This window comes from Haliotis cracherodii, unplaced genomic scaffold (assembly GCF_022045235.1).
Source record: "Haliotis cracherodii isolate W230 unplaced genomic scaffold, xgHalCrac1.p SCAF_24, whole genome shotgun sequence".
NCBI lineage: Eukaryota > Metazoa > Mollusca > Gastropoda > Lepetellida > Haliotidae > Haliotis > Haliotis cracherodii.
In genome coordinates, this window is record NW_027266280.1 from 297,788 (window position 1) to 312,884 (window position 15,097).

The 15,097-nt window shown below is 45.4% G+C and overlaps 1 protein-coding gene across 3 annotated transcripts in view; it reads left to right on the forward strand.

Annotated features, from left to right (window-relative positions):
• LOC139472497 (serine/arginine repetitive matrix protein 2-like) overlaps positions 1–15,097 on the forward strand; it is a 103,355-nt gene that overhangs the window by 15,363 nt on the left and 72,895 nt on the right. For all 3 annotated transcript variants that reach the window (XM_071254974.1, XM_071254975.1, XM_071254976.1), the window contains exon 3: positions 8,149–8,259. In XM_071254974.1, coding sequence (XP_071111075.1) covers positions 8,149–8,259 — 111 coding nt within the window. The remainder of the gene's footprint in view (positions 1–8,148; positions 8,260–15,097) is intronic.

Genomic DNA, 15,097 nt, shown 5'->3' on the forward strand with positions numbered 1-15,097 from the left:
TAGCATGGGACTCTTTGTATTATGTCGAAGATAGTGATCGTTAAAAAGTTCAGCAGTTTGAAGAAACCGGCACATCTTCAATTTCAGTGCGCCTATGTTAGTGATCATTGGTATGCCAGTAATCTTCATGAATTATTTGCTGAAACTTAATGTTTGCGTCAAACCCCGTTGTTGAAGCTTCTATAATTACTCCTGTACCAGCTTACAACATCTTCAAGGACAAGCTTTTAGCCTGAAGTCAAATCTGTTAAATAGACTTTCCTATAAAACTGTGAGATGAAGTAACAACACAAGACCTTGTCTTCCTCTGTGAGGAGACTCTGATACGATGACTACATGAGACAATAGCTAATGGCACACATTAAACCAAGGTGGTGATTTCAAATGGCGACAGGATCCTTTACCCAGTCGAAACTATCAGTGTCTGTGTTCCAGCCATAATCCTACACGGAGAATGGCGGAGGTTCTTACCCACTGCGGGGATTAGCCCAGCTCTACCCTGAGAGGAGGTGTGTGGGTCTCATCCCCCATCCTGAGGCCAGTAAAGCTCCCTGCATCTTGGCTATTACTCCGCACCTGTTTTACTGCTCATCACATCTTACCAGCTCAATATTCAATCTGCAAAGAACACAGGTCCAAATTTTATTAGCAAGACACAGCACACCTTGCATCTTATCGTTCACATGTAACACCAGGGCCAATCAATACTAACTTCATCTTAAATCTGGCTCAGGGGAATTAGCCACTGTGAGGAATGGGTTTTAAGACTGGGGAGTGTCAGCTAACACCTCACACCTCTCTCCCTTAAGCTGCCAAGGAAAACTTTCTTTAGATCAAATTATTTATCCTCATATTGTGGTCGATCACTATGCATCATTAGCAGCTACAAGCAACAGGGCCCATGCAGTAATGACTAGTTACCCAAGCATGTAGCAGACCTCCTACCAGCCACTTACTACCGATACCAAGCATGTAGCAGACCTCCTACCAGCCACTTACTACCGATACCAAGCATGTAGCAGACCTCCTACCAGCCACTTACTACCGATACCAAGCATGTAACAGACCTCCTACCAGCCACTTACTACCGATACCAAGCATGTAACAGACCTCCTACCAGCCACTTACTACCGATACCAAGCATGTAACAGACCTCCTACCAGCCACTTACTACCGAAACCAAGCATGTAACAGACCTCCTACCAGCCACTTACTACCGATACCAAGCATGTAACAGACCTCCTACCAGCCACTTACTGCCGATACCAAGATGTAACAGACCTCCTACCAGCCACTTACTACCGATACCAAGCATGTAACAGACCTCCTACCAGCCACTTACTACCGATACCAAGCATGTAACAGACCTCCTACCAGCCACTTACTACCGATACCAAGCATGTAACAGACCTCCTACCAGCCACTTACTACAGATACCAAGATGTAACAGACCTTCTACCAGCCACTTACTACCGATACCAAGCATGTAGCAGACCTCCTACCAGCCACTTACTACCAATAACCAAGATGTAACAGACCCCCTACCAGCCACTTACTACCAATACCAAGCATGTAACAGACCTCCTACCAGCCACTTACTACAGATACCAAGATGTAACAGACCTTCTACCAGCCACTTACTACCGATACCAATCATGTAGCAGACCTCCTACCAGCCACTTACTACCGATACCAAGATGTAACAGACCTTCTACCAGCCACTTACTGCCGATACCAAGCATGTAAGATCCAGGGTAGAACAGGTCTTCAGCAACCCATGCTTGCTATAAAAGGCGATTACGCTTGTTTGTAAGAGGGATCAGGTGGTCAGACTCACTGACTTGGTTGATGCATGTCATCGTATCCTAATTGCATAGATTGATGCTCATGATATCAATCACTGGATTGTCTGTGGCAGACTTAATTATTTACAGGTTGCGTCATTTAGCTGGAATATTGCTGAGTGCGGTGTAAACCAACAAACAAACAAACAAACAAACCATGCACATTACACTGAGTACGTTGCAGACAGAAGACCCCAGTCAGCAGTATTCCAGCTATATCCTAGTGGACTGGAAATAGTAGTTTCTGGGCAAGGCAACTCGCTGGTTGATAGTATTAGAAATGTCCCTCATGGTTGGAACACAAAGACATGACAGTTCATGAGTTGGATAACCCAGCTGAAACTGGTCTCTACTTGGAGCTGGCTGGCAACCAGAGACAGGACTGACACCCTGGTGTATATATATATATATATATATATATATATATATATATATATATATATATATATAAATATAAATATATGTAGCTCAAAGTATCTAGAAAAGACTCAATTGTCCAATTTGCTGGCATTTTGTGCATATCTGCCGTAAAGTTTGCAATGTTGACAGTGCAGCCAAAACCGCAGGGAAAACAAAGACTATGTACAGCAGACTTGCTGTGAGATGGATCCTGTTGAAGGATGTGTGTTGTGTCACTTTCAGCAATACTCCTGACACCTTGTCGCCTACAGTGGCTAGCCCACACCTCCACCATGTTGTAGCATCAGTCTTCTACACACTCCGCTTGCCCCCAACCCCCATTGTACACACCTTGTCCCCTACAGTGGCAGGCCCACACCTCCACCATGTTGTAGCATCAGTCTTCTACACACTCCGCTTGCCCCCACCCCCATTGTACACACCTTGTCGCCTACAGTGGCTAGCCCACACCTCCACCATGTTGTAGCATCAGTCTTCTACACACTCCGCTTGCCCCCAACCCCCATTGTACACACCTTGTCCCCTACAGTGGCAGGCCCACACCTCCACCATGTTGTAGCATCAGTCTTCTACACACTCCGCTTGCCCCCACCCCCATTGTACACACCTTGTCGCCTACAGTGGCAAGCCCACACCTCCACCATGTTGTAGCATCAGTCTTCTACACACTCCGCTTGCCCCCACCCCCATTGTACACACCTTGTCCCTTACAGTGGCAAGCCCACACCTCCACCATGTTGTATCATCAGTCTTCTACACACTCGGCTTGCCCCCAACCCCCATTGTACACACCTTGTCCCTTACAGTGGCAGGCCCACACCTCCACCATGTTGTAGCATCAGTCTTCTACACACTCCGCTTGCCCCCACCCTCATTGTACACACCTTGTCCCCTACAGTGGCAAGCCCACACCTCCACCATGTTGTAGCATCAGTCTTCTACACACTCCGCTTGCTCCCAACCCCCATTGTACACACCTTGTCCCTTACAGTGGCAGGCCCACACCTCCACCATGTTGTAGCATCAGTCTTCTACACACTCCGTTTGCCCCCACCCCCATTGTACACACCTTGTCCCTTACAGTGGCAAGCCCACGCCTCCACCATGTTGTAGCTTCAGTCTTCTACACACTCCGCTTGCTCCCAACCCCCATTGTACACACCTTGTCCCTTACAGTGGCAGGCCCACACCTCCACCATGTTGTAGCATCAGTCTTCTACACACTCCGCTTGCCCCCACCCCCATTGTACACACCTTGTCCCTTACAGTGGCAAGCCCACACCTCCACCATGTTGTAGCATCAGTCTTCTACACACTCCGCTTGCCCCCACCCCCATTGTACACACCTTGTCCCCTACAGTGGCAAGCCCACACCTCCACCATGTTGTAGCATCAGTCTTCTACACACTCCGCTTGCTCCCAACCCCCATTGTACACACCTTGTCCCTTACAGTGGCAGGCCCACACCTCCACCATGTTGTAGCATCAGTCTTCTACACACTCCGCTTGCCCCCACCCCCATTGTACACACCTTGTCGCCTACAGTGGCAAGCCCACACCTCCACCATGTTGTAGCATCAGTCTTCTACACACTCTGCTTGCCCCCACCCCCATTGTACACACCTTGTCCCTTACAGTGGCAAGCCCACACCTCCGCCATGTTGTAGCATCAGTCTTCTACACATTCCGCTTGCCCCCACCCCCATTGTACACACCTTGTCCCCTACAGTGGCAAGCCCACACCTCCACCATGTTGTAGCATCAGTCTTCTACACACTCCGCTTGCTCCCAACCCCCATTGTACACACCTTGTCCCTTACAGTGGCAGGCCCACACCTCCACCATGTTGTAGCATCAGTCTTCTACACACTCCGTTTGCCCCCACCCCCATTGTACACACCTTGTCCCTTACAGTGGCAAGCCCACACCTCCACCATGTTGTAGCATCAGTCTTCTACACACTCCGCTTGCTCCCAACCCCCATTGTACACACCTTGTCCCTTACAGTGGCAGGCCCACACCTCCACCATGTTGTAGCATCAGTCTTCTACACACTCCGCTTGCCCCCACCCCCATTGTACACACCTTGTCGCCTACAGTGGCAAGCCCACACCTCCACCATGTTGTAGCATCAGTCTTCTACACACTCCGCTTGCCCCCACCCCCATTGTACACACCTTGTCCCCTACAGTGGCAAGCCCACACCTCCACCATGTTGTAGCATCAGTCTTCTACACACTCCGCTTGCTCCCAACCCCCATTGTACACACCTTGTCCCTTACAGTGGCAGGCCCACACCTCCACCATGTTGTAGCATCAGTCTTCTACACACTCCGCTTGCCCCCACCCCCATTGTACACACCTTGTCGCCTACAGTGGCAAGCCCACACCTCCACCATGTTGTAGCATCAGTCTTCTACACACTCTGCTTGCCCCCACCCCCATTGTACACACCTTGTCCCTTACAGTGGCAAGCCCACACCTCCACCATGTTGTAGCATCAGTCTTCTACACACTCCGCTTGCCCCCACCCCCATTGTACACACCTTGTCCCTTACAGTGGCAGGCCCACACCTCCACCATGTTGTAGCATCAGTCTTCTACACACTCCGCTTGCTCCCAACCCCCATTGTACACACCTTGTCCCTTACAGTGGCAGGCCCACACCTCCACCATGTTGTAGCATCAGTCTTCTACACACTCCGCTTGCCCCCACCCCCATTGTACACACCTTGTCCCTTACAGTGGCAAGCCCACACCTCCACCATGTTGTAGCATCAGTCTTCTACACACTCCGCTTGCCCCCACCCCCATTGTACACACCTTGTCCCCTACAGTGGCAAGCCCACACCTCCACCATGTTGTAGCATCAGTCTTCTACACACTCCGCTTGCCCCCACCCCCATTGTACACACCTTGTCCCCTACAGTGGCAAGCCCACACCTCCACCATGTTGTAGCATCAGTCTTCTACACACTCCGCTTGCCCCCACCCCCATTGTACACACCTTGTCCCTTACAGTGGCAAGCCCACACCTCCACCATGTTGTAGCATCAGTCTTCTACACACTCCGCTTGCCCCCACCCCCATTGTACACACCTTGTCCCCTACAGTGGCAAGCCCACACCTCCACCATGTTGTAGCATCAGTCTTCTACACACTCCGCTTGCCCCCACCCCCATTGTACACACCTTGTCCCCTACAGTGGCAAGCCCACACCTCCACCATGTTGTAGCATCAGTCTTCTACACACTCTGCCTCCCCCCACCCCCATTGTACACACCTTGTCCCTTACAGTGGCAGGCCCACACCTCCACCATGTTGTAGCATCAGTCTTCTACACACTCCGCTTGCCCCCACCCCCATTGTACACACCTTGTCCCTTACAGTGGCAAGCCCACACCTCCACCATGTTGTAGCATCAGTCTTCTACACACTCCGCTTGCCCCCAACCCCCATTGTACACACCTTGTCCCTTACAGTGGCAAGCCCACACCTCCACCATGTTGTATCATCAGTCTTCTACACACTCCGCTTGCCCCCACCCCCATTGTACACACCTTGTCCCCTACAGTGGCAGGCCCACACCTTCACCATGTTGTAGCATCAGTCTCTACACACTCCGCTTGCCCCCACCCCCATTGTACACACCTTGTCCCTTACAGTGGCAGGCCCACACCTCCACCATGTTGTAGCATCAGTCTTCTACACACTCCGCTTGCTCCCAACCCCCATTGTACACACCTTGTCCTCTACAGTGGCAGGCCCACACCTCCACCATGTTGTAGCATCAGTCTTCTACACACTCCGTTTGCCCCCACCCCCAATGTACACACCTTGTCCCTTACAGTGGCAAGCCCACACCTCCACCATGTTGTAGCATCAGTCTTCTACACACTCCGCTTGCCCCCAACCCCCATTGTACACACCTTGTCCCCTACAGTGGCAAGCCCACACCTCCACCATGTTGTAGCATCAGTCTTCTACACACTCCGCTTGCCCCCAACCCCCATTGTACACACCTTGTCCCTTACAGTGGCAAGCCCACACCTCCACCATGTTGTAGCATCAGTCTTCTACACACTCCGTTTGCCCCCACCCCCAATGTACACACCTTGTCGCCTACAGTGGCAAGCCCACACCTCCACCATGTTGTAGCATCAGTCTTCTACACACTCCGCTTGCCCCCAACCCCCATTGTACACACCTTGTCCCCTACAGTGGCAAGCCCACACCTCCACCATGTTGTAGCATCAGTCTTCTACACACTCCGCTTGCCCCCAACCCCCATTGTACACACCTTGTCCCTTACAGTGGCAAGCCCACACCTCCACCATGTTGTAACATCAGTCTTCTACACACTCGGCGTGCCCCCAATCCCCATTGTACACACCTTGTCCCCTACAGTGGCAAGCCCACACCTCCACCATGTTGTATCATCAGTCTTCTACACACTTAAAATAACAAACAAACAAACAAATCTTCAACTGTAAAGTATTGGTTAACTATCTTAATGATGAGGCCAGCTTGTCCTATTTCCTACATCTAGGTGCTGTAATCAGTCTCATGCTACACAGTAACTGTTAGGGGCAGGGCTGGCCCAATCATCTAAGGTGCCGCACTTCGCTGTGTAGAGTTGCGTCTGTAATTCATGCCAGAAACCTAGGATCCTGGGTTCAAATCCAGGTTTTTAGCTTGTCAGCATCCTGTGATTGTGGCTTTCACCACAGTAATACCTGCATCAGTTTCTTCCCACATCCGAGCTGACACACTGGGATATGGCTCAAATACTGTTCAAAGCTTGCTCACTCACACTCACTCACTCACTCACTCACTGTAACAGTAACAGAAATGCTTTAATGACATTTATTCAGGTCTCTCTCAGTGTGCTGGAGACAAATGGTAATAGGACCATTTCATCATTTTATGATACAACTGAAATACTGCTTAAATCAGCGTAAAATCTCACTCACTCATAGTAATTTCTGCAAAATAATTATGCAGCTTGACTTAACTACACTTGTGTCATTCTTCCAGACAGTTGTGTCAATGGTCGGTTCAAAATTCATTTATTAAATATCAAAGTCTTGTCCATTCTGGGAACCCTGGTCAGTGTGTGCAATGATGAAATTCATTTTATTGATTTGTAGACTCCCATTGGCACTAACCCAACTGTGTGCTCAGTGATATGAACCTCCATGTTATATCTCAAAAGAACACATTCCAATATATGGAAGTCATATTGATGTTCTCACACCGACTTGGCTGGATGTCTGATGTACATGTTATACACCGCTTGATAGTACACTACGGGGAGGGACTCACTCCACTCACTCACTCACTCGCTGTTATTTTACCTTGATGCTAATAATACAGGGTAGGACTGCTCCCTCCTGCCCTGCCCTGCCCCGCCCCACCCTGCCGTGCCATGCCCCACCTCGCCATGCCCCGCCCTACCCAACCCCGCCCTGCCCTGCCCTGCCCTGTCCCAACCTGCCCTGCCCTGCCCTGCCCTGCCCTGCCCCGCCCCAACATGCCATGCCCAACCATGCCCTGCCATGCCCCACCTCGACCTGCCCTGCCCTGCCCTGCCTTGCCCTGCCATGCTCCACTTCGACCTGCCCTGCCCTGCCCTGCCCCGCCCCAACCTGCCATGCCATGCCCAACCCCGCCCTGCCATGCCCCATCCAAACCTGCCCTGCCCTGCCCTGCCCTGCCCCGCCCCACCCCGCCCTGCTCCGACCCGCCCTGACCCGCCCCGCCAGCCCTGCCCTGCCCGCTGACAACTGAGTGCAACATGATTACATTGTCAACAAGTTGACAGTGGTGTTGTGTGTTCTATAATATTCAACTGATGTCATGATGTTGTATGTTGTTGTTGCAGGTATTCAGCGGAGGAGATTGAGGGAAAGGTGTCGGTGTTCAGGAAGATGTTGATGGAGAAGGAGGGTGTGTCTGAGGTCGCTGTTGACAAGGATGAGTTTGGACGACCTGTGTAAGTAGTTGTGATTGCTATTGGCCTGACTTCCGTATGGCAATTTTTTGCAATAATGATTCCTGTATTGCGATATGTACCACAATATATTGCATGCATTCTTTCATCTGTAATTTATGAACCTGAAAAAACAAACCTATTCCCGCACATTTCTGACGTCTCCATAATTGTCTGCCATTGAGTTGGATGTTGGTGAAATAGACACATTATACATGTATACAGGAAGCTCGTCGTGAATAGTTCCTCTTCTTTGATCACACGAATCAGTTGCAAATTTCTGAATTTCATAATTGTGTTTGAATTTGTCACTTACGTTAACTTTGCCAACAAGATGAAAATACACTTGATTTTTTAAAACGCAACATACCAGTGCTTTCAAAGCCTATTGTGATGTGTATTCCTCAGCATTACATTTAAGAATTGACCTTCACTTTGTGTGAGCTCATTGGAGTATGAACCTTCTTAGAGGGAAGGCCAAACTGTATGAACTGTATCGCTGCTTGCGACGACGTTCATGCAATGTTTACACTTACATCAAGTACAAGACGTCTAAAGAGCCGACATGATAAACGTTATGGGAGAGATTTCCAAAGATGTTAATGAACCTGTGTTAGTTACATGTGTTAGTCATCATTCATCAACAGGTAGATCATTGAAAGGTGATTAAAGATGTGTCAAACAGACACTAAGGTCATAGATTGCTGGAGACGTCACTGTCAGCCTAGACACGAATCGAGTCGATACGACGATAGTTTGGATGTCCATTTCTTCGTTTGTTTAGGATGGGCCGTAGCGAGGATATTCGTGAACAATCATGCAGTCAAGCTCCCTGACATTTCTCACTGTATACTGAAATGCTGAAGCAAAGATTAAAGGTTCTAAATGATCAGAAAGAACGCATTTGTATGTTTTCGTGCTAAGGTATTCCCAGGGGTTTCCCCATGAATGTAGAAGTAGTCTGTCAGTGTTTACATCATTTCAAGAACACAGTCTCATGTATGAACGTCAAATTGTGTCGTTCATACACTTATGAACCGACCTCTCGTCCAATGGAAAAAGCAGTATATCATGTAAGCATCAAATTAAAAACTGATATCGTGGTATACCATCTTCCATCTCTTGCTGCAGGAAATCGGCACTTTCTGGTATCCACACAGATAAATCTTGTGGTATTCCTGTAAAGACTTGTTTGTGGTGCAAGGCAAACGTGTGTTTTGAAGCACTGTGATACGGCAGAGAAGCAGCCAAGGAATATCACCAGCCATATTTCCGTTGATGACCAGTTTCTGTCTCTAACTTACATTGAATGCTTTCTCTGTACTTCATCGTGAATTATGTAGACTTCATTTCCAATTTGTTTCATCTCCACTCAACACCAGGTGTCTGTTGTGGAGACCTGCTTTATGATGGATGATTGGACAAGCTAAGTCACCTGCTTTCTCGTAAAATGTTTCATTCTTATGTCAAAGGAAGATTGACCCTCCCTATTCCCTTACTTGCCTGGCTTGCAGTTCAGCACCAATAATGAGTGCACGTCATCAAATTGAAGCCTTTTATACTTCAGAACTGGTACTTTGTGGATGTAAAGCAATCACTTCTTTACTCACTTTCAACTTGATTTTTTGCAGGAGACTTTGAAAAAAAACTCTATTTGATGTCCTTTTTTAGTCTGAAATCTCTTATTAAGTCTAAAACTTATCTTGGAAAGATTTTCTGATTAGAATGGCAATTAGGACATTTGGGGAAAATTATATAATTTATAGAATATGTGAATTTCTTCAGTTCAAAGGATTCCATTAACATTTGTAAGACTGGCCCAAGGTTCATCCTCGAATACTGAGTTTCCTCTGATAGTCGCTGGACACAAGATGCTGGCTGAAGACACGTGGACCAATACAGACTGGTCCTCTGATATCTGATGGACTCCAACTCAGGCCAGGTGTCTAATATAGGGCAGGCCAGGACCAGTGAATAGTAGTATAAAGAAATCAGTGTAGTGATGTTGGGCTACGATCAGGGAATGAGCTGTTTCCCTCCGCAGTGATGGTGGCCATTGTGGTGGAATCGGGATGCTATTTTATGTCAAATTCTTGTTCAAAATACTTTGACGTTCTTTTGATCTGAAAACTTTGATTGGCATTTAGAGGTTCTGAGAACTTGAATATATTGAACACAATGCCATTTAGAAAGTGATCAAATGTAACATGTTTTATTTGAAATAACACTTTCTTGGTAAAATACAGATTCTTGTGCTTTTTGGGGTTTAGTCTCATCTGGGATTAGAACCCACACTGCCTGAGTGAGCCACGTCATCACTTTTTGTCATGTATTCCTTTGATCTGTAAATAATTAAAAAATGATATTAGACTTCCCTGTGAGTGGCAGTTTGCCTGTAAATTTGTAAATTTTCATCTATAAAAGTCCAGTTTTCACCCTTGTTGAAATAGGCAGGAATTGCTAAGTTACATTGTGCCTGGACTAACAAGTCTGCGCATAGTCCAGCATGACAAAAACGACGTCCGGTTCTGAAAACCTCAGTGCAGATTTCGAACGATTGCAGAATTTGCAGAGCATGTTTAACATTGACTGGTCATCAACAGTTATTTTCCTAATCTTTTCATGTTTTTAATCAAGGTGCTCAAGTGGTCTGATGCATTTGTGAGGTAAAACCTGTTTTATTGCATCAAATATCATGAGTATCGTCTTGAGTGGGCACCGCCATTTCGTTTGAAGCAAATGCAAGTGATATGAGATGTGGAATCTGATTGGTCAATAGGAGGGACATGATAAAATAGACAGACACAGGTTCTTCATATACACTTGTATTCAATATCCATCTGCCAACACAATACACCTCCTGCACTCACACAAGTTGTCACTCATTGCCTGCCTAGAGCAAACCAAGATTGCCGCCGTAAAATCAGTCTCAAATCATAGAAGTCAGTTTCGTATTAGAGTGTAAGTTTCGTATCCACACATTAACATACTCCCCCTTTTTTTAAATTGACAACACATCTGTACAAGTATAAAAGGAACTGTACAACCAAATATGAAATATTATCTTTTGTTTTATATGAATGAAATAAAATATTTAGTTTTTATAACATATGAATTATAACATATGAATTAAAAACTGAACTAATAAAAAAGGTTCATATCACAACACTACTTCAGTCCATGAACTGCATTATTTCTTGCAGGGACAACTGTAACATCACACATGTTAAATGTTCAATTGTCCAGTCTTCAAGATCTCGCAGATGCTCCTCTTTTTGTCAAACTGTCAGCAAGCTGGTCACTTGATTTAACCCAACACACCTTGGAGATTTCCTTTCTTTCTAGCATTTGCTTTATTCCTGCAATGTCTATTCTCAGACGTTTTTCATTGACAGATTTTGTTGAGTGAATGTTCTCACAGAGTGACTTATTGTCAGTGTAGCAATCAATAGGGATAACATTCTTTCCCAAACCATTTGTAAGAATTTCACTGATGAGATGTCCAAGACAACTCACTGCTTCTAGTCCATCCACCATGGCAAGGGCCTCTGCAGCAAGCATGCTGCGTACCACTCTTCTGATTGTAGTAGCCTTCCAAACAAGGGGACAGCGCATGTTGTCCTTGCAGGTTGAGAAAATGATGAATCCACCAGTACTTGACACACCATCACTCAAATTGCCATAGGATGCGTCACTGAACATCATAAGACGAAGATCATCTAGCTTCCCCATTTCCTTGAAACAAAGTCTGCATTCTTCATGGTTTTGTTTGCTCTTATCAAATCTTCAACTGTTGGCTGCTTTATACAAACACTCAACTCAAACACATCAAACATGACATCTGGTCTTGTCTGATTTGCCACCCAGCTTAATTGGCCAATAGAGCTTCTACATTGAGTTGTCTCTTCCTTCATCATTGGTTCACATTTCTGTGATGCTCTTCAAGGGTGTATTGGTGTACTGGTCAGATTCTCAATGTATGAAAGTTGATCCATCATGATTTCTCCCTTGCTCTGCTTGATTTCCAAACCAATGTACTGAAAAAAGCCTGTTGCTTGTTTTCCAATCTTAAAAGTCTGTCGTATCCTTCCAATAACGAGACTCTCAAAATCTGGTGTCCCTGCCCATATGAAATTGTCCACATGCATTAGGAAGATACCGGATAAATTTCCATCTACAAGCCAATAGAAAAGAGCTGGATCAATCTCAGATTGCTTGCATTTCAAGAGTTTGAGTACTTCACATACATGGAAATACCATGTTCTAGATGCATCAGTCAAACCATAAACACATTTCATTAACTTCCATATTTTTCCATCTGCGTCAGACTCTTTTGGTGGCTTTAAATACACTTCTCTTTCAATGCTTTTCCCTTGCAAGAATGCGGCCTTTTTGTCAATGGTTCTGCATTCCCAAGACTTCATACAGAAAATTGCCAAAATTGTTCAAATAGTATCTTTACCTGCTGTTGGCAAATCACTTTGCACACACTGCTTTTCTTCAAAGCCTCTTGCAACAAGTCTTGCCTTGATTTCTTTCTTTTCTCCGTTGACCTTTTCAGTTATCACCCATCTTGTAGATATACATGGCTGGCCACAATGAAGCACCTCTTCATAAACATCAAACAATTCCCAATTTCTATGTTTGGTTTCTTTGGCAATTTTAACAGCTTTATCCTCATGATGTTTACAAGGGACAAAGGCAACATTCACATCTTCAGCTGACCTGAAGGGGCGGTTGGGTAGCCTGGTGGTTAAAGCGTTTGCTCGTCACGCCGAAGACCCGGGTTCGAATCCTGACATGGGTACAATGTGTGAAGCCCATTTCTGGTGTCCCCCGCCGTGATATTGCTGGAATATTGCTAAAAGCAGCGTAAAACCATACTCACTCACTCAGCTGACCTGAAACTGTCAGTTTCAACCTTTTCCCATCGCTGGACATCAGTTTCAAAGTTCAATGTTTTGACCTCCTGACTATCAGTTTCACGGACATTGAAATACCCCTTATACTTTCCTGTAACCTTGCCACCTCTACTAATCACCTCAGCCCTTTCCACTTGTCTGTATTTTGTGGCAAATACTTTACCTTGTCTTTCACCTTTGGAAATGTTATGATGCTTGGATCATTTTTGTCTTGGATACTATGCTCACATTTGTTCTTCTCAACACCAGAGAGATCTTTATGACAGTCTTCCTCATGCAAATTCTCAGTCTCATGCTCGTTTGGACATGTTGGATAGATCACTGCTTATGAAGCCTACAAGTGTGGACCCTGATGTAAATGTTTCCATGCCTTACAAAAACAATCTTGCCATCTTCACCTAACACCTTCCAAGGCCCCTTCCACTGATTGTCTCTCATGTAATAGACTTTTTCCCCTGCATGAAAGGTGGTACCTGATGGTGTAACATTATGCCTCAGTGCCCCCCGAATTCGTTCAGAGGATTCTGTCTGAATGAATGACCTTCTTGCAGAATGTAGAGAATTCAAATGCTTAGCAAATGTTTCACTGATGGTGGTTCCCTCCAAAGCTGGAGGTTTATCTGTAAGTAGAGAAGGCATGTTTGGATTTGAGCCCCAAACCAATTGATATGGACTCCATCCATGTACCATTTGCAGAGACCCTCCAAGAAGTAAGGGTATGTCACTCTCAACTTATTACATCCGTCGTAACAGTACATTTTACCCCAGCTATCTCACATGGAAGCGTAATCTTTTCCATTGGTTTTAGGCGCCTTCCACAGTAGACGTGATGATGGTATTCAAATACAAATTCAATGGTATTTGTTCACTGTATGAGGGACAATGTTTCATACGCAGAGGTTATTTAATTGTCTCGTAAAATAAGCGGGTAATTTATGCTAATTTATATACACCAGGAATAAAGCACATCACTAGTGCATACAAAACCTCTACATTTGCAATAAAAATGTGTTTGTCTTCCGCAGAAAAAATAATTACATCATAGCCCTTCAGCGAATTCAGGGAAATGGAACAGATTATATCAATTAAACTTGGTCAATACAAATTTGAAATTTGAGATAAATCATCACTAAACATAATGATTAGCTGATTAAATAGAATTTCCTGTTCTGATTGGCATTGTTTTATATGCAGAGATAAAGATTACTGTGCGTCTTGTCTCGTAAACTAAGCCGGAAGTAGCGTTCAGCTGTACACACTTTTCTCGGAATCAACCGGTGATTCGGCCAATAATGCAACTTTAAAGAATTTTGATACAATGAGCGGAAGAATTTGATCTGAAACTATTATTTTATCAGGAATAATTTATTCCAATATCATGTGTAGTGGCAGCTTTACTTTATATGTGTGAAGTAAATAAATAACCATAAGCGTAGCACTTTGGTTCAGCTAATCGCCATTGCCGGAAATGTTTTTGAATTGAAGAATTTGACCAATCACCATCCATGCGCCTGCGATTGCGAAAACCTAATGTTGACATATAATTGTCAAACTACAACAAGTATGACTTTCAGCAATTCAGTGTACGGAAATTATGATATATATATCCATTCTCTATCCACTAAAGTTCGTTTCAAGGCGTCAATAGCGGTAATTTGACCGTGGTTGCTGTAAATAACGGTGAGTTGTTCGATCTTCCGATCACTTCACATATGATTTTGCCGAAATGAATTGAAACAATATTGAATGAAATGTTGAATAAAATTAATAAAATAGATTACCAAAATAAGTCCAGACATATCATGAACTCTTTCTACAACCAGACAGTGCAATTACATGATTAATTTGAGTATTTCAGTACGGATTTGTTGACATGGTATTTCCGGTGTTCCGTGCCCACAGTAATGTCTTTGTGTTGC